Source organism: Giraffa tippelskirchi, chromosome 8 (genome assembly GCF_054371585.1).
Source record: "Giraffa tippelskirchi isolate mGirTip1 chromosome 8, T2T-mGirTip1v1.2.pri, whole genome shotgun sequence".
Classification (NCBI taxonomy): domain Eukaryota; kingdom Metazoa; phylum Chordata; class Mammalia; order Artiodactyla; family Giraffidae; genus Giraffa; species Giraffa tippelskirchi.
Genome location: NC_137282.1, coordinates 11,170,146 through 11,188,825, shown reverse-complemented (window position 1 = coordinate 11,188,825; position 18,680 = coordinate 11,170,146). Strand labels below are relative to the sequence as shown.

The 18,680-nt window shown below is 46.4% G+C and overlaps 1 protein-coding gene, 1 long non-coding RNA gene and 1 other non-coding gene across 49 annotated transcripts in view; 1 reads left to right on the top strand and 2 right to left on the bottom strand.

The window, feature by feature from the left end:
- The window catches only part of TACC1 (transforming acidic coiled-coil containing protein 1), a 118,742-nt gene that overhangs the window by 40,569 nt on the left and 59,493 nt on the right, over positions 1-18,680 (top strand). For 18 of the 47 annotated variants that reach the window (XR_014063410.1, XR_014063409.1, XR_014063404.1 and 15 more), the window contains exon 1: positions 18,076-18,616. The exons of 23 other annotated variants lie outside the window; for them this stretch is intronic. Coding sequence is in view for 13 of the 24 variants with exons in the window: in XM_081524056.1 (XP_081380182.1) it covers positions 18,456-18,616 (161 nt within the window). In the remaining 11 variants the exon portion in view is untranslated. Of the gene's footprint in view, positions 1-18,075; positions 18,621-18,680 lie in introns of those variants that run through there. 6 more of the 47 variants (XR_014063407.1, XM_081524051.1, XM_081524050.1 and 3 more) reach the window with 1 other exon arrangement.
- Positions 11,027-17,919, bottom strand: LOC145518888 (uncharacterized). The gene is made up of 2 exons (XR_014063416.1): positions 15,546-17,919; positions 11,027-12,212 (listed from the first exon to the last, which is right to left on the bottom strand). It is a non-coding gene; the product is annotated as an uncharacterized LOC145518888 (long non-coding RNA).
- TRNAG-CCC (transfer RNA glycine (anticodon CCC)) lies at positions 11,135-11,207 on the bottom strand. The gene has a single exon. It is a non-coding gene; the product is annotated as a tRNA-Gly (tRNA).

Below are 18,680 nucleotides of genomic sequence, written 5' to 3'. Positions count from 1 at the left end.
AGCCAAGTGAATCAGACTTACATATACATGCATCCACTCTGTTTTAGATTTTAACCCTGTATAGGTCATTATAGAGAATTGAAAAGAGTTCCCTTTGTTATGTGGTGGTGGTGATGGTTTACTTGCTAAGTCGTGTCGAGCTTTTTGCAAACCCGTGGGCTGTAGCCCATCAGACTCCCTGTCCATGGAGTTCTCCAGGCAAGAATACTGGAGTGGGTTGCCATTTCCTTCTCTAGGGGATCTTCCCAACCCAGGGATGGAACCCAGGTCTCCTGCATTGCCGGTGGATTCACTACCGCTGAGCCCCCAGGGTCTTAATTATCTACAGAATCTTCTGGACTAAAGGTCCTTAAATGCTGATTTAAGGAGGAAAAAGCTTTGTGTCTCCAGTTTAGAAGTTAGGGACATGTTTCCTGTACAGAGAATGAGAGTCTAGTGTGACCAAAATCCCAACGATTTAAGGCATTTCAGCGTCCATCCAGAGTGTTCGTCAGCTGGATGACCCACGCCCAGAGTTTCTGATTCGACAAGTCCAGCATGGGGCGTGGGAATTTGTATTTCTAATTCCCAGGTGACGATGATGCTGCCTGGTCAGGGACACCTCCCCCCACCCCCATTTTACTAATTTCAGGCAAAGGATTGAAACACTCCACTTACCAAAAAAAGAAATGAAGAAAAGGAAGGAAGTCCGCCAGCGTTTCAGTAAATACAGGACAAGATGTTCAGACTTCACGGATAATCAGACGTGTTCAGATAAAGCCAACGATGGCATCACATTCCTCCCCAATTGCCAGGGTTTTATAAGATGGACTGATGTGGCCTGGGTGAGGATTTAGGGAAGGGGCTGTCCCCTACTCTGCTGTTTAAAACTGTGAATCAGTACAGCCTTGCTGGTGGGCAATCTGGCTCTGTGTCTCCAGGTACAAAATGCGATCTAGAGTTTTAACCCTAGGAAGTAATCCTGTACACGAGAGAAGATGTGTTATTCATCCCGGTTTCCTTTGTAGGGAGGAACAGTGAACCGCCTAAACATCCCTCCACAGGCAGCAAGTTTTGTAAATCACGTAGACACACCGAGGCTTGTTATGCAGCTGAGAGAAGATGAGAGCATGGGCTCTGTGGGGGTCAGGAAGGGTCTTGGCCCCACTGCCTGCTTTCCACTTCCTCCCTTGCAGAGCAGAGCTTGTAATGAAAACAGGAGATGATGGGAATAAGCCCTTACCTCCAACTGAAAACAGTACATTTATTTTTTAATACATTTTTAAAATATTCTTTTCCATTATGGTTTATCTTAGGAGATGTAAGAGGAGCAGGTTCAATCTCTGCATCAGAAACATCCCCTGGAGGAGGGCCTGGCAACCCACTCCAGTATTCTTGCCTGGAGAATCCCATGGACAGAGGAGTCTGGTGGGCTACACAGTCCATGGGGTCGAAAAGAGTCGGACATGACTGAGCGACTAAACACAAACACATTTCTTAATTGGAGGATAATTGCTTTACAATGTTGTGTTAGTGTCTGTGGTACAACAGTGTGAATCAGCTGTAAGTATACATGTGTGTGCTCAGTCGCTTCAGTCGTGTCCAACTCTTTGCGACCCCATGGACTGTAGCCCGCCAGGCTCCTCTGTGTATGGGATTTCCTAGACAAGAACACTGGAGTGGGTTGCCATGCCCTCTTCCAGGGGATCTTCCCGACCCAGGGATCGAACCTGAGTCTCCTGCGTCTCCTGCATTGCAGGAGGTTTCTTTACCGCTAAGGCACTGGGGAAGCCCATACGTATAAATATATCCCCTCAATATGTATATTTAAACTTCGTTTGTTTAAAAGTACTTATCTGTCTTGTCTGTCGTCTGTGTAACTGCTTATCTGTCTTGTCTGCTTATCTGTCCATCTGTCCATGCTCATAGTACATGCCTGTGTTTAGGAAACAGGGCGATTTGGGAGGTTTCTGTCTGTTCATCCAGTCGCCACATATTATAGAGCAAATAAAACAAGATAGACAAGATGCTTTGTGTTCACAGAACACATTTCTGGTCAGGAAAGACAGTAAGTGGAAAAAGAGAAATAATTTCATTCCAAGTATAAAAGTTGCTTTAAGGAAAAGATAAAAACGGGGGTGTTGCTCACCATCATTTTAACAGTTGGCTGTTTAGCCAAAAACAGAACTCTGGGTAAGTTTTCCTTTCTTTCTTGTATTTTTCTGTGCCCTCCAGAATCCACCGTTTCAAAGACTGTGCTCCTTGATGCTTGAGGATCCTCCCCTCACTCACTTGGCTTAAGTCCCACTTGCTGCTGAGCCGGGGCTGCTGACCACACAGTCCTCAGGCTCCTCCCTCAGATGGTCCTCAGAGCAGCCTCCCCGACTCCCCGATTCATCCCCACTCATCCTCCCTCCTCACCGTCCTGGGCCTCTCTGGGAGGTCCTGCACTTTCCTTATACATCGCCCATGACAACTAATAAGTTACACATTTTCTTTGCTTCACCGAACTCACCGCTGTGCAGGCTCCACGAGGGCAAGAATTGGGTCTGCCTGGTCATTTGTGAAGTGTGCGGGATGACTGAATGAAAGAACTCTTACTGAACTCAGGTTCCGCCATGCACCACTCAAAAGCCAATAATTCAAGATGCAAGTGTCAATAGAAAGGAAAGGTGCTTTCATCAGGAAAGCTGGCAGTTGCAGGGAGAAGGCAGACTCATGTCCTGAGACCACCTCCAGAGATTCTGCTCAGCCATGACAGTGTTTGGGTTGTTTGTTTGGTTTTTTTTTTTTTTTCAGTAGTTATTTGGTTGTGCCGTGTCTTAGTTGTGGCACACAAGACCTTCCATCTTAGTTGCCTCGTGTGTGATCTAGTTCCCTGATCAGGGATCGAACCCAGGCCCCATGCATTGAGAGTATGGAGTCCCAGCCACTGGACAACTGAAGTTCCTTCGTCCTTTTTTTTTTCAAGTGTACTTAAAAAAAAAATTATTTCTCTGGCTGCATCAGGTCTTAGTTGTGGTGAGCGAGCTCTCTTGTTGTGGAACGGGCTCAGTAGTTGCTCCACAACATGTAGGATCTTAGTTCCCTGGCCAGGGATCCAACCCGAGTCCCCTGCATTGGAAGGAAGGTTCTTAGCCACTGGACCACCAGGGAAATCCCTTCCTTTTCTTTATTAAACAGTTCATGTTACCTTTTCAAATGAAGTGAATTTGGGGGGATGTTGTATCTCTGTTGCTCGGGTCAACTGTGTACATTGTTGGGGAGGAAGATATTTTCCTCTGCCCTTCAAGGTTCTTCTAGCTGGTCTAGGAATTAAATGGACATAAGGGCTTCCCTGGTAGCTCAGTTGGTAAAGAATCTGCCTGCAATGCAGGAGACCCAGGTTCAATCCCTGGGATGGGAGGATCCCCTGGAGAAGGAAATGGCAACCCAAACAGAAGTTAAGTAACATATATCCATGGGAAAGACCCAGGAAAACTGAGTCACTCACCAAAGTGGCAGAAACCCTCACCTTGAATACCACCTTCAGCTGAAGATGAGAGAGGATGTTGGAGGTAATGTTTTGAGACTTTGAAGGGATGGAAGGAAATTCACATCAAGATGGAAAAGCAAATGTTTGATAAGCAACTGTGTGCTGGGCCTGCAGAGCCACTGGGACCCAGAGAGGACCCTAGTCTTTATGCCCTGTCCCTGCCACCCGGAGCCGACTCTGCAGATGACCCTGGTGACAGCTCTATCCTGGGAAGAGGATCTCTATTGGATATTTTTTTAAAATTATTTTATTTGTGTATTTATTTTTGGCTGCACTGGGTCTTCCCTGCTGCATGTAGGCATTCTGTAGTTGCAGCAAGCGGGGACCACTCTCTAGTTGTGGTGTGCAGGCTTCTCTTGTTGTGGCTCTGGGTCTCTAGAGCGCTGGCTCAGGAGTTGTGGTGAATGGGCTTCGTTGCTCCCTGGCATGTGGGATCTTTCCTGACCAGGGATCAGACCTGTGTCTTCTTCACTGGCAGGTGGGTTCTTTTCTGCTGGACCACCAGGGAACTCCTTATCTGAATGGTTTTAATCAGTTGGGGGAAGGTCAGGATTTCTTCCTGAGTTTTGGGGCCTTGATTATTTTCACCTTGGCATGTGAAATAATCCACACGCCAGAGAGATGGGGTGGTGAATTTTGCTTCCCTATAATATCCTTCATGGTTGGGGAGAAAGCTTAGAATGCAGATGTCCTCCCTAAGAGGTCTGAGTGCCAGCCATGCAGACTTTGGTGCCTGGTACTCCTCAGGAAATCCTTAATGCCAAGGACTCACCTGCCTGTCTGGAAACCAGGATACTGGGCCCAGTGATCTTTGGCAAAGGGCCTTTCCAGCTAAAACTTCCTGTGGTTCTGTGAGATCAGGGTGGATGCTTAGGCTTGGAGTCAGTGACTTGTTAGTTCAGGAAACAACTGAGAACAAATACATTCTACTCAGTAGCCAGCTATGCCTTGACTGAAGGAAATAGAAAATACATATGATCCTACTATATCATATGTAGTGAGGTGCCGAAAAGAGCAGTAAGGGTAACCTTGCTTACACTAGTTTTGTAAGATAATTATAACAAAATATCTTGGGAATTCCCTGGAAGTCCCTGGAAGTGGTTATGACTCTTCACTTTCACTGCTGAGGGCCTAGGTTCAGTCCCGGTCAGGGAACTAAGATCCTGTAAGCCGTGGAGCATGATTAAATATATATATATATTGTTATTATTTTTTTTACTAATTAGGAGTCCATAAGAAAACAGTTTCTAGGGACTGGTGGTCCAGTGGTTAAGCCTCTGCGCTTCCAATGCAGGGGGCGAGAGTTTGATCCCTAGTCAGGGGGTTAAGATCCCACATGCCACATGGCTTAGTCAAAAAGTAAAAATTAAAAAAAGAAGAAGAAAATACTAAGGAAATCCTTCGTTTGGTGAGTGCTGAAAATCGTCAGGCTTCCCAGGTGGCTCAGTGTTAAAAGACTACACCTGCCAATCAGTGCAGGAGATGCTGGAGACACCGGTACTATCCCTGGGTCGGGAAGATCCCCTGGAGGAGTAAGCGGCAACCCACTCCAGTACTCCTGCCTGGAGAATCCCACGGATGGAGGAGCCTGGCAGGCTACAGTCCATGGGGTCGCTAAGAGTCCAGTGTGACTGAGCGACTGAGCACACACATGCTGAAAAACATCACCGACACCAGTTAGTGTTACAGCCAAAGGATAACAATGATTAATTCATGTATAGAGTATTGGCCAGTTATTTTGTTGTTGTTGTTTAGTTGCTCAGTCGTGTCCGACTCTTTGCGACCCCATGGACTGTAACCCGCCAGGCTCCTCTGTCCATGGAATTCTCCAGGCAAGAATACTGGAGTGGGGTGCCATTTCCTTCTCGAGGGGGTCTTCCTGACCCAGGGATTGAACCTGCATCTCCTGTGGCTCCTACACTGCAGGCAGATTCTTTACCACTGAGCCACTGGGGAAGCTAGTTATTAGTTTAGTCTTTGAACTGCGATAAGACTCTCACATTTATTATAATTTCCAGATTTATAGAAACCATTATTTTCAAGGAAATCTCCCCAAAGAAGATAGTATCCTCGACCAATATCCAACCTTCCTTTCCCTCAATGGATCAATATTTTCACTTGCCAATTTGAATTTACCATGAAGCTAATGAAGCTTGAACTTCAAGACTCCTGAGGTGTGCAGCCCCTCCTTGGTCTCCAGAGGGGCTCTGGCATTCTGTTTGTAAGGTTCTTTTGTAAATTTCTTCGAAAGAGCCCCTCAAATTCCTAACCTTCTTGCTTCACAAAATGGGGCTCTGGCAGCCTGCTCCGTCGCCGCCTTCCTCTGCAGAGCCCCACCACTTTTCCCACTTTTTCCCGTTTGGGAAGAAGGGCTCCCAGTGGTGCCATCTGCCTCATCAACACGGTTTCCTGGAAGAAGCCAACCTAAGGGGAATGTTAGAAAACAGTTCAACGAAGTCAGTTGAAAGATCAGATTGGCTTTATTCTACGAGCCAAGAATCAAGCAGCATTCTATGGAGCTAATAGGAAGGAGTTCCCTGGAGCTGCATGAAATGAAAGGCTTTTATGGACAGAAGGGACAGGAGAGAGGAACTAGCGGAGTGGGTCATTTTCAGGCAAGATCACTTCCCTATGGGGGGCTAACTGTGGGGGGCTATGAGGCATTTGCCTCCCTAGTGCTGACCAGGGAATTCCAGACTGTCTGGTCAAGATCATATTCCTGCGAGAGGCTGAATCAGGTTAGGTATTAAGTCTCCATTTGGCGTGGTAGGCTTAGCACAAGTGACTCCATTTGGGCCTGTTGTCTTTTTTTGAACAGTTCCCCCTTTTGAGCAGACTCAGTGAAAGTCACTCCGTCCTGTCTGACTCTTTGTGACCCCATGGACTGTAGCCCACCAGGCTCCTCTGTCCATGGAATTCTCCAGGCAAGATACTGGAGTTGGCAGCCATTCCCTTCTCCAGGGGGTCTTTCCGGACCAGGGATCCAGCCCAGGTCTCCTGCATTGCAGGCAGATTCTTTACTGTTTGAGCCACCAGGGAAGCCCATTTGTCACTGAGAAATGTGGTAAAAATTTAAGATGTTAGGGCCACTCTCAGCTACCGCTCAAGTTCTCAGTTTTTGTTGATTCTCCATGTGGTAGTTACAGGTTGTAACTTCAGGCTCACAGTTTTTCAGTTGGTCATTTTCTTCATTCCTTTTCTGGCCTTACAGTCTTAGGGAAATCATTTGCTTAGTGGTTAGTGGCTACGAACATACATTTAAACCTTTTGAGAAAATACAGCATGACAGGGAGACTACTATGATTATTACAAACAGGAAAATTTCCTAATGTTTGGAGTGCATTTTGGAGTGTATGTATCCCCATGATACAAACCAATCAAAATCAAGTAAGTCAAAGAAGGACTCCACTGAAGGAGTGAAAGTTTATCTATAATACCTATAGTTTGAGTGAATTCCTCTCTTTTCAATATCCTGGGGTTCCTGAGCCTGTCAGGCAGTGATTTTTTTCCTTGTTGTTCAGTCAATAAGTTGTGTCCAACTCTCTGCAACCCCATGAACTGCTGCATGCCAGGCTTCCCTGTCCTTCACTATCTCCCAGCGTTTGTTCATGTCCATTGAGTTGGTGATGCCATCCAACCGTCTCATCCTCTGTCAACCCCCTTTCCTTCTGCCCTCAGTCTTTCCCAGCATCAAGGTCTTTTCCAGTGAGTCAGCTTTTCACATTAGGTGGCCAAAGTATTGGAATTTCAGCTTCAGCATCAGTCCTTCCAGTGAATATTCAGGGTTGATTTCCTTTAGGATTGACTGGTTTGATCTCCTTGCAGTCCAAGGGACTCTCAAGAGTCTTCTCCAACACCACAGTTCAAAAGCATCAGTTTTGCATCTCTCAGCCTTCTTTATGGTCCAACTCTCACATCTGTATATGACTACTGGAAAAACCATATATGGACCTTTGTTGGCAAAATGATGTCCCAACTTTTTAATATGCTGTCTAGGTTTGTCATAGCTTTCCTTCCAAGGAGCAAGCATCTTTTAATTTCATGGCTGCTAAAAACCTTAATTTTTAGTGAAAATAAAGTGATAAGCAATTGTGAACCTTCTTTTATATTAGCATTCTGTGGCTTGGTGAATTTGTAAATACTCTGTGTATGTGTCTGTGTATAAATGCTTTCTATAATCTGTAGAAATGTGTTCTCATAGTAAATTTTTCAGAGTGGCACAAAACACGTTTACTAATAAACCCAAATATCTTTAGTTCCTTTGTAGGAGAAATCCCCAAATGGACAAATCTGTGTTCAATAATTATTTTGTCTTATTTGGAAATGATTTAGATATTTGATAACTATCCACCATTTAATTTAACTTGGCAAATCTTTAAGGTTTCAGGTTACAAAAAAATTGGGGGAAATTATTTCAAAAGTTCACATAAAAATTTTATTCTGCAGTGTCTTATTTATTTCTCCTGTTCTCAATAATTATGTTTAGACTAAACACAAAACTTCATAAGGTATTTTGACAAAATCCCATCATCCCAAGCTATTTTTCTTGCTGACAAATTTCATAACAGAGATAACATGAACTTTTTTAACCAATGAACCCAACTTGGATAATGTGCTTTGGCATTATTTTAATGCTGATAATTCTAAAGACATACTTATCCAATAAATTTAAACTAGGCTTTATTTACCAAAGATTTTCTCAGATCAAGTAAACTTGAAAAATATTTGAGTTAGTTTCTATCATATTTCTGAAAGTTGTAGGTATCCTTCATACATACAAGTGCTTTATTCTCTTCAAGCCAATTAAATAGGACTCTTCTACAAATTAATTTTAGCAATACCATCCGAAGGTGGATAATACCATACAACAAATATACATAGACACACACACACACAGACAGATGCGAACAGAGACCTTATAGCTTTTGTTGAAAGATTTAGCCATGAATCAGGTAGTATTGAAGAGATTGGATCCAAATTATATTCCTAACAGCTGCAATAACCTAAGGTGACCTGTTCAGATGGCTAAAGCTTTTTATTAATATTTGTGGAGAAGACCTTTAGGATTTTTCAGTTGCCTAAGTTTCAAAATACCTTTTATCCCTTCTGTTTTCCTTCTGATAAGAATCACCTCCCTGAAGTTGGTATTTTAAAGAGATGACCTAAATAAGAGTTGCTGGAGCAGAATTTCTGGTTTTTCAAAGATATGTGAGAAAAGGACAGTTGCTTTTAATTCCTGAGAAATTGGGCTGCAACTTAAGTGATATCATGGGTCGATCCACCTATAAATCCTTTTACAAGGGCTTTAGAAGGTTTTTCTTTCCCTCTGAGTACTTAGTTTTATTTTAGGGAAGCAGGCCTAAAAGTTTTTCTGTCAGGCTCTGCAATGTGGCCAATTTCTGACCACAGAGATACTTTGTAGCTGTCAGCTGGGACAAACAGTAAATATTTCTGACAGTATTGAACAACTGCTTGGACTCTAGAGGTACCTCCAAAAAGGGCAGAGAAGTGTTTTATTTTTGGACTTCCCGGGTGGCCCAGGGGTTAAGACTCCACCTGCAGTGCAGAGGACATGAGTTCTGTCCATGTCTGGGGAGATTCCACGGGGCACCCAAGCCTGTGCCCAGCTACTGAGCCCATGCGTCCGAGAGCCGGGGCTCTGCAACAAGAGCCACTGCCATGAGAAGCTCGTGCACCGCAACTAGAGAGGAGCCCCCGCTGGCTTCAACTAGAGAAAGCCCACGTGCATCCATGAAGACCCAGCACAGCCACAAATAAAGAAACAGATTTTTTTTAAAAGATATTCTAGGCGCATCTGGGAGAGCTGACTCTGGTGAGAACTGCCACCCTTAGATGGCTTCTGCCAGTTTTTCCAGGGTCCCATCTAGAGGCCACGAGTGGGATTCAGAGTAGAGAGGGCAGCACCAGTAATCTACCAGAATTTAGCCCGGTTTCTCATGAATGTTAGTTTCCCTTGGCAGTTTAAGGGAATTACGTCATGGTTTACCAGAAAATTCTGGTAAAGAACTCACCAACTCATCAAGAGACATCCGTGGTGGTCCAGGGGTTAAGAACAGATGCCGGGAAGGGCCCATAAGGGGACGCCTTCCTTTGAGAGTAGATATGGGGGTGTCTGTAAGCCTGCAAACTTGGTGGATTTTTGTTTATGATGTTGTGGTCTCTTCAGAGTAGAAAGACATTCAGACAGAGGATTGCTAGAAAGACGTGAGTGCTCACAGGAGGACAGAGGGGAGCTCTTACTGAGTTCCTTAGACAATAACAGGGCCAGCTTTGGGTTGCCGCTATTTTCCTCAGCCTGTCGATTTGCCTTTTAAATATGTATTCAGTTTTTTGGCTGCATCGGATCTTAGTCGTGAACCGCGTGGATTCTCTAGTGGTGTGTGGGCTTAGTTGCCCCATGGCTATGGGATCTTAGTTCCCCAATTAGGGACTGAACCTGCGTCCGCAGCATCGCAAGGCCGATTGTTAACCACTCGACTACCAGGGATGTCTCTTGATTTGAATTTTAATTTGAAGGCGGACATTAGGAGTTTTCCGCTTCTTATGGAGCCAAATCTCCGATCTTTATTTTGTGTGTTATTTTGTTAATTACTGCGAAGTTTGGACAGTCAGCCCTCTGACAGCTCTGGCAGATTCTGTTGCTTCTGGATGGTTTTCTTCCCATGGTTTGATTTGTACTATTTAGCCATCTAATCCATCTGGAATTTATCTTGGTATATGCTCCGAGGTAAGGGTTGAATGTGATCTTTTTCCCATTGCCGACCAATGAATCCTTCAACCACGTATTAAGTCATCTTCCCTTCCCCACTGTATTGTAACCTCTCCTCTATCATATAACAAATTCCTGTATCTTACCTGTAAGACAAGGTAAGGTATCTTACCTTTCTGGGCATTCTGTTCTGTTTCACAGAACAAGGGTATGCCTGTTTCTGCATAAATGTTTCTAAATGTCTTGCAGAACTAATTCCCTTCTTAACTTTCAGCTAGTCACTTAGCTTGTGTTTATTAGTGAGGAAAATGAGCAATGTGTTAATATTTGGCACTTTCACAAATTTTAACACCCACAGAAAGGACAGGCTTCCCTTCTCCCTGCTTTGTACTGTAACAGAGATATAAAAGGACACAGTTTCCTTGAATTTCCACACACATGTAGTTTCAGAGCCAACTTATGGCAGTGAAACTTTTACTGTAAAAGGATAAAAGCCAGAAGTTAACAGGAGGCTGCATACCATGGCACGGAATTTGCTTCTTAGCTTCCTATCTTTGTCTTTGAGAAACATGAGATTTTCAGCCACAAACACATGAGGTCCTGTGATGAAATCCCCACACATGTCCAGAGTGAGCCTTTCGGTGGAGTGGGTTTCCCAATTACTCTGGAAACCTTTATGTGGTTTTATTCTTTCTTCTGAGTACATACTCTTTTCCCATCCTCCTACAATGAATCTCTGCTGCCCTTTCTAAGTGCCCTCCCAGTCTGTACCCTCTAACTTCTTTTCTTCTTCTTCTTCTTTTTTCAGTTGTTTATTTGGCTGCTCCAAGTCTTAGTCTTAGTAGTGGCACGTGGGAGCTTTGATCTTAGTTGCAGCGTGCAGGGTCTAGTTCCCTGACCAGGAATCGAACCCAGGCCCCCTGCATTGGGAGAGCAGAGTCTTAGCCACTGGACCACCAGGGAAGTCCCCACACCTTCTAACTTCTTAGTGACAATGTTTCATAAATGAAAATGGGGACATGTATTTATGAGGATGGTGGATGGAATATTTGACATCAGGATGATCTTGGAAAATCTAGGCCATCTGATCAATGATCTCCTAGTCTAATAGATGGAGTGGTTTATTGGGGGAGGTTTATTCTGTTTTGGAGGTAAGGTAGAAGAGAGAGAATCAAAACAGAAGAAGGGATGGTATTCTATTTTAATTTCCTAGGTTCCCCAGGCTTCCCAAATTCCTTCAGCCTCCTTCACTCCAGCCAGTCTCAATTCCAGTCTCCCCTCACAGGTTCATGAAGTAAAGTAGATCTCTCAGATTTGGAGCAGTGCGCATTATTAGAAACTTAAACTCATAAACAACTTAGGGTTTCAGATGGGTTTCTTGTCTAAGGTTCTGTGCGTGAGGCTCTCTGTCTTGGAGCTCTCTGACCTTTTCTAATGTTTCATCTTCTAAAAAGAACGTAAGTTCCACAGAAGAAAACAAACTGTGCTAAATCAGTAATTCTGATATACCTGTTCAACAGGCTCTGTAATTGCAGTGATGTTGTTTAGCAGGAAAAACCTTTGTCTATTAGGATGGGTATTTCTGAATTTAAAGATAGTTCACTGCTCTCACTGGGTCTTTTGTGTTTGTTTTCAACTGTAGATTTGTGGTAGTTGGTGAAGGATCAGTGACAATGTTTGGGTTATTTTCCTCACATAGAACGGACTGATTGACCTAAGTCTGTTTATGTCTTTTGTACTCAACAGCTGTTTTTCTAGTGCTCTTATATTCCAGTGAAAGTGAACTTTCTTATAAAGTCAGTAAACAAATAGTCATGACATCTGCTGGGGATGAGCAAAAAACCTCACAGAATGGGTTCTTCCATGACACTGCATGCTAAGTTGCTTCAGTCCTGTCCGACTCTTTGCAACCCCATGGATTGTAGCCCACCAGGCTCCTCTGTCCATGGGATTCTCCAGGCAAGAATACTGGAATGGGTTGCCATGCCCTCCTCCAGGGGATTTTCCTGACCTGAGGATTGATCCCACGTCTCTTGTGTCTCCTGCATTGGCAGGCAGGTTCTTTACCACTAGCGCCATTTGGGAAGCCCCTCCATGACACTAGTTGCGTGTAAACATCATAACATATATCTGTTCCTTTTCCCACTTCTCTGAAAGTTGACATGGTGTAACTCTGCCATGTTCTTCTGTAGGTCTGATTGTGATCTAGGTGGAATGACATACTTTCCGGGGAAGTCAAACTTTGCTTTAGCGATAGAGAACAAACGAGAAAGTGGATCTGATAAGAGTCGTTCACCAGAGCAGAGCCTGGGCAAGGGTCTTTGAGCAGGTGCCCAGGTGGGATGCTTCACCAAGTCTTTAATGGGTGCAATCTGGATCCCTTTTCATCCTTCTGGAGCTACTCAAGCCTCTTAGCCATGGACATAAATCCAGGTTTACTGTTTAAAAAAAAAAAATGAGAAAGAGGGTTCTCTTTAGGATGTAATTTTTGGTATAAACACACAGTATTAATATAAGTCTCCTGGTTTGGACGTGTTGGAGGGAAGTTCGTGATTCTGTAGCCTCCAGGTAAAGGATAACATTGGATCTTGCAAGGTTAAGACTATAACGTTGAACTCACCTGAATACCTCAGATGCTATCGTTGGCAATGGCATTTCTTCGTGGGTGGAGTGCGGTACTCCTAGTTGTGACTTTGTAGCCCTGGCCAGGTAAGCAGGAAGCCAAGACTGCAGCAGCAGCAAGAAACTGAGTCGAGGGTCCCACTGATGGAATCTCAAGCCACCAAGTGGCTGCGAGGGCTTTCTGTGCTCTTCAAGAAGAGTACTGAAAGGTAGGAGACCAGGCTCCAGATTTAGCCCCATGTCACAGTTTTAGGCAGGTGACTGCCTTTTCTGCTTCAGTGACCTCATCAGCAAACTGAGGATGAGAAAACCTGCCCCACTACCGGAGAATGTTGTAGGGATCAGATGCAACTTGATTATGGAAGGCACTGTTATCATTGCATCTTAGAGACCTTCTGCTTTTATATATCCGAGGAGACAAAAGTGAAGGGGTGAGAGGGTTTAGCTCGGTGAGTGGGGTGAGACGAGACCTTCCAGTGGTGGGGCTGACGGAGTGAACGCACCGGGAACGCCCCACTGTGCCGCGTGCTCCGTGAACAAGGCGGCTCTCAGAAGCAGGACGGGGAGGGCAGATGGTCTGGCAAGGTTCTACTGAGTCATCTATACTTAGTTGCCATCAGTTGTTTCAAGTCATATGGGCCAATGCCTTTTCTCAGCCCTTTAGAGTCACCCCTCCAGTTTGATGACATTCATCAATCTGGCATGCATGTGCTCAGTCACGTCCAACCCTGTGTGACCCCATGGACTATAGCCCGCCAGGCTCCTCTGTCCATGGGATTCTTCAGGCAAGAATACTGAAGTGGGTTGCCATGCCCTCCTGGGGATCTTCCCGACCCAGGGATCGAACCCGTGTCTCCTGCGTCTCCTGCATTGGCAGGCAGGTTCTTTACCTCTAGCGCCACCTGGGAATCCCTCAATTTGGCATTTCATCTTAATTGAAGTTAGATGTATCTTTTGCTCACCGAATCTGTAAACTGTTAGGAAATATAGATAAGTTGATGGGTTTGCCTGCCTGCCTGCCTGAGCCTTCTCTTTTCTCGGTGGTGACCTCAATTCTGTGATTTCCCTGTTGCCACCCTGGAGCCACCCTGGTCCTCTCCTGGAACATCTTCTCGTACACACGGCCTTCTCGTTTCACTGGTCGTCGGGAAAGGTTTTGTTCACAGTAGCTGTTTTTTCTTCCTTCTGTTGTAAAAGGGTTCCCATTGTGCATGGATTGCTCGCAGCTCCGATACTTCTCAAGTGAAAGATTTGTTGTTATTGTTTAGTTGCTAAGTCATGTCCGACACATTATCTAGGAAGGGAGTTGTGTTTGCTCGCCCCACTGCACGATCAAGTTCAGTATGAGTGAAGATCTAGTGCTTAATGGGCTTCCCTGGTGATTTAGTCGGTAAAGAATCACCTGCAATGCAGGAGACCTGGGTTCGATCCCTGAGTTGGGAAGATCCCCTGGAGGAGGGCATGGCAACCCACTCCAGTATTCTTGCCTGGAAAATCCCACGGACAGAGGAGCCTGGTGGGCGACCTGACTGAGCGACCAAACCACCACCACCTTAATTAGGTTTAGGAATTCTTCCTGGTCAGGCCCCACCCCTCCCCTGCCCTCCCCTCCTGCCACACCCCTCCCCGCACCCCGCCTCCACCCCCGAAATTCTCGCAGTAGCTCTGCCATACAAATGGATAGTTGTTTGCCTGTGTGGAGCTGGCTTACTATATTATTCTATTTTTTACCAAAGAGACCCATTTCGCAGATTCCTCTGGGGCATTCATTAGTGGCAAGGTGTGTGCCTGCCCTGGCCACAGCTGTGGATGTTTCAAGGAGTTTCATTTTAGATTTTCATGGAGTATTGACCCAAAGCTTCTGTGAAGGGCAAGAAGCAGAGGAAGGAAGAGAACAGATGGCCCCTTCCTGTGCTTCCGGTCATTTCCAAAACAAAGACATTCCATTTGCAGACATTCTAGTCCTTGAAGCTAAGGGCATAGCAGCAAAGTGATGTGATTTATCTTCTTGGTCAAACACTGCCCGTTCTTTACAGAGTTATAGGAAAATTGATGTATCAGCCTCATTATTTGTTCTTCTAGACAATAATATTAATTCAGGCTATTGAATACTTACTTTATTGCTGTTCCCATTAAGTCCAGGAGTCTGCAGAGATTTTCAGAAACCTGAGCTTTTGTTTCTCTAATTTCAAGAAATTTCTGTATAAGCTTTTGTCTTGCTGGGGCATCAGTTGTCTGGTTTTTGTTGTAGGCTGGTTCAAAAATCTTGCTTTTGCCAGAAGAGTCAGGCTTTAGGAATTTCCGGCACCCTAGCCAAACTTAGAAGGTCTGTTTGTAAACTGGAATATTCCTTTTCTGCACATTTATTCAACACTCTACTGAGAGTGTGGTCCAGTACTAATCTCTGGGCAAATGAAAATAAATCATAACTACCATGTGGCCCCTACGGTTTAGAAGCTTATGGTTCAGACGTGGGAAAGACATGTAAACAAACATGTTATGTATAGTGTGTAGGATGACCTTATGTCCTGGGACATCCTGATGTATGCCTCTTGTCCTGGTGATAGCTATTAATAGTTGTTGTTGTTTAGTTGCTCAGTAGTGCCCGTCTCTTTTGCGACCCCATGAACTGTAGCCCACCAGGCTTCTCTGACTATGGGATTCTCTAGGCAAGAATACTGGAGTGGATTACCATGCCCTCCTCTGGGGGTTCTTCCCAACCCAGGGATTGAACCCATGTCTCCTGCAGTAGCAGGCAGATGCTTTACCACTGAGCCACAGTGAGAGTCTCTATGAATGTTCAGGGTATACAGATGGTAGAAAGCAGGGAGAATTCCCAGAGGACCTGCGCTGGGTGATGCAGGAACTTTGGACCTTCAAGGTCTGAGGTCAGGGTGGGGGTGGGGGGAAGAGTGTGCAAAACACTGCAGGCAAAAGGGAAATTGTTCCAGAAGCAACATTTAGTCAACTCAAGCTAGTCATTGTTCCCAAATTTATCCTGTGGAATAAATTCCCCAGGACACTTGGTCAAAATACAGATTTCTAGAACCTGCTGGGGCAATTTGGATTTGGATTAAAAAATAACAGTTTTTTTCAGTCCAAGTGCTTTTTTTTTTTTTTTTTAATGTTTATTTGTCTGCACTGGGTCTCAGTTGCGGCATGTGGGATCTAGTTCCATGACCAGGGATCGAACCTCAGCCCCTCTGCACCTAGGGCTTGGAGTCTTAGCTGGTGGACCGCCGGGGACCTCCCCTGGATTTGGATTTTTAACGAAGGGCCACAGATGATTCTTGGACATAGTAAAGGTTCAGAACCAATTCTGTAGGGATTATGGCTATGACTATAAGGGCTGGAGCAGAGGCGAGCAGGAGCAGCAAGACTAGAGTAGGAGTCACAGATCAGCCAGGCAAGGGTGACCTGGGCTGGAAAAACCCTCAGAGGTAGAACGGGTTGGGAGACATTTACAGAGGATCTACGAAAAATGGGGACTGCAGGAATCATAATGGAATTGCAGAGGAATGAAAGGCTTCGAGAACATTCAGGAGTAAGAATGAACAGGACCTAGTATATGACAATTAATGATGTATATGTGTGTGTGCGCTTAGTTGCTCAGTCCTGTCCAACTCTTTGTGACTCTGGGCTGTCGCCCCCTAGGCTCCTCTGTCCATGGGGTTTTTCAGGCAAGAATACTGGAGCGGGTTGCCATTTCCTCTGCCATGGGATCTTCCTGACCCAGGGATCGAACCCACATATCCTATGTCTCCTGCACTGCAGGCAGATTCTTTACCCACTGAGCCATCAGGGAAGCCCACTGATGTATATGGACAATATCATTTCCAAGCAACAAAACACTTGTGTCGATCCAGGAACCTGGGGAACCTTATAATCTGAAGGGTTGTGTGGTGAGCCATAAACCTAAAAATACAAACAGTGGGAAAGTATTGTGGCATATTTCATGTAGACCTAAAAAAACAACTCTTGCTTATTTCTCGTCTTTGTAGTCTCCAGAACGATCAAAACTGTTGTGTTTATCTCTGGGAGCTGGATGAATTCTAAAGTATCCCAGCCCTCTTGTCTAGACTTCAGGCAAACCCCTGCCCTTCTGTTATGGTTAAGACCCACCCGCCAGGCCTTATCTTGCATCATTTTTGCTTTTGTTCTTATTATCAAAATGTGTAAGGCAGTCATGATTCATCAGCAGTATGCTATGCCAACCCCTTTCAGGGGAAGACGTCTGTCTGGCAGTGTCAGCCTTTGTTCTTAATTCTGGAGCTGCTCTTTCTGTGGGAACCTGCAACTCTGAAAATTAAGAGTAGGATAAGAAACGCCTTTATCCAGGCACGGAGATCATGAAGCCTAGTCGGTTGAGGCAATCGATTCGCTTGGTGCATTGGTGACTCTGAGAGGCGCCGTCCCTAAGCAGAATTCCTGCAATGAAAATGAAGAAAATCCGAGGAGAACTCTACTACTAACTTCCCTCTCCCTTCAAACATAGAGGTTTTTAAAATTTTACTTTGAAGGCTGAAATCACCAGGCCTGTTGACCGACTTTTGAAGCAGCAAACGGAGTCAGAAACCGAAGACTCAAAAAAAAAAAAAGAGAGAGAGAATGGGAAACGGATCAGGCTATAATTTCAGTGTCATTTAGCGCCTTTTACCCAAGACTTGGCCACGGCGCGTCCACCACTGCGGACTGGGGAGTGAAAAAAGCATGTAAAAATTCCAGCCCTTGGCCTCTTCTTGTACCACCGCTGAGGGATCTGACGGGTGAGGTGAAAAGGCTGACATTTTCCACGCCGTTCTATCAGAAAGGGGAAAACGCCGTTAACAGCGGCCTCAAAAGTTGTTTTGTTTTTTTTTTACAATAAGAGGCTGAACTTCTCTGCGAGCCTGTATCACCAACGCCATTAAGTCGCAGTAGCAAGATGAAAAAAATAAACAGGGAAGGAGGGACAGCCAGCGTGCGCCGACTCGGAAAAACGGGAAACCGGCAGAACCGTTGAGGGCGCGCAGGTCGCCGCCTCTGGAGTCGCAGCCGCCAAGCCCCTTCCCCCGCAGCGCGGGCGCGACCACCGCGGCGCGAAGGCGGGGGGGGCCCGGCCGCTGAGCCGCGCGCTACCGAGGCCCCGCCTCCGCCGGCGCCCCTCGCCGCGCGCGCGGGTGGTACGGCCCGAGGGGGGCGGCTCCCGGGGCGCGGCTCCGCGGCAGCTGAGGCGCGGCTGGCCGGCCGGGAGGCGGGAGCCGCGAGCCGGGCCCCTCGGAACGCAGACGCCGAGCCGCCGGGCTGCCGAGGCCGAGCTGCCGACCCGGGCTCCCCTCACTCCGCCCCGAGGAGGCCCCAGGAGGGGCTTCGGCCCCGCGGCCGCGCATTCAGGAAGGAGGACGAGGAGGGAGCGGCGCGCGGCCGGCCGGCTGAGAGGAAGCGCTGCGCCCGCGGCCCCGACGGCGCCCGTGAAACCACATCCGCGCCTCCGCTGGAAGCGCGTCCGGGCGCCTGTCACCGGGTCCCTCCATCTTGAAAGGGAGGAAAAAGCGCTCTCCCGTCCCCGCTCCCCTCCTCCCAGGAGCCGGGGCCGCAGGAGCCGCGCGCATGGCGTTCAGCCCCTGGCAGATCCTGTCGCCCGTGCAGTGGGCGAGATGGACGTGGTCCGCGGTGCGCGGCGGGGGCGCCGGAGAGGAGGAGGCCGCAGGGCCCGAGGGCGACCCCGAGGACGAGGACTCGCAAGCCGAGACCAAATCCTTGAGTTTCAGGCAAGTACACGCGTTGCTGCCGAGATGCGGACGCGCTGCCATCCATCCATCCATCCATCCGCGG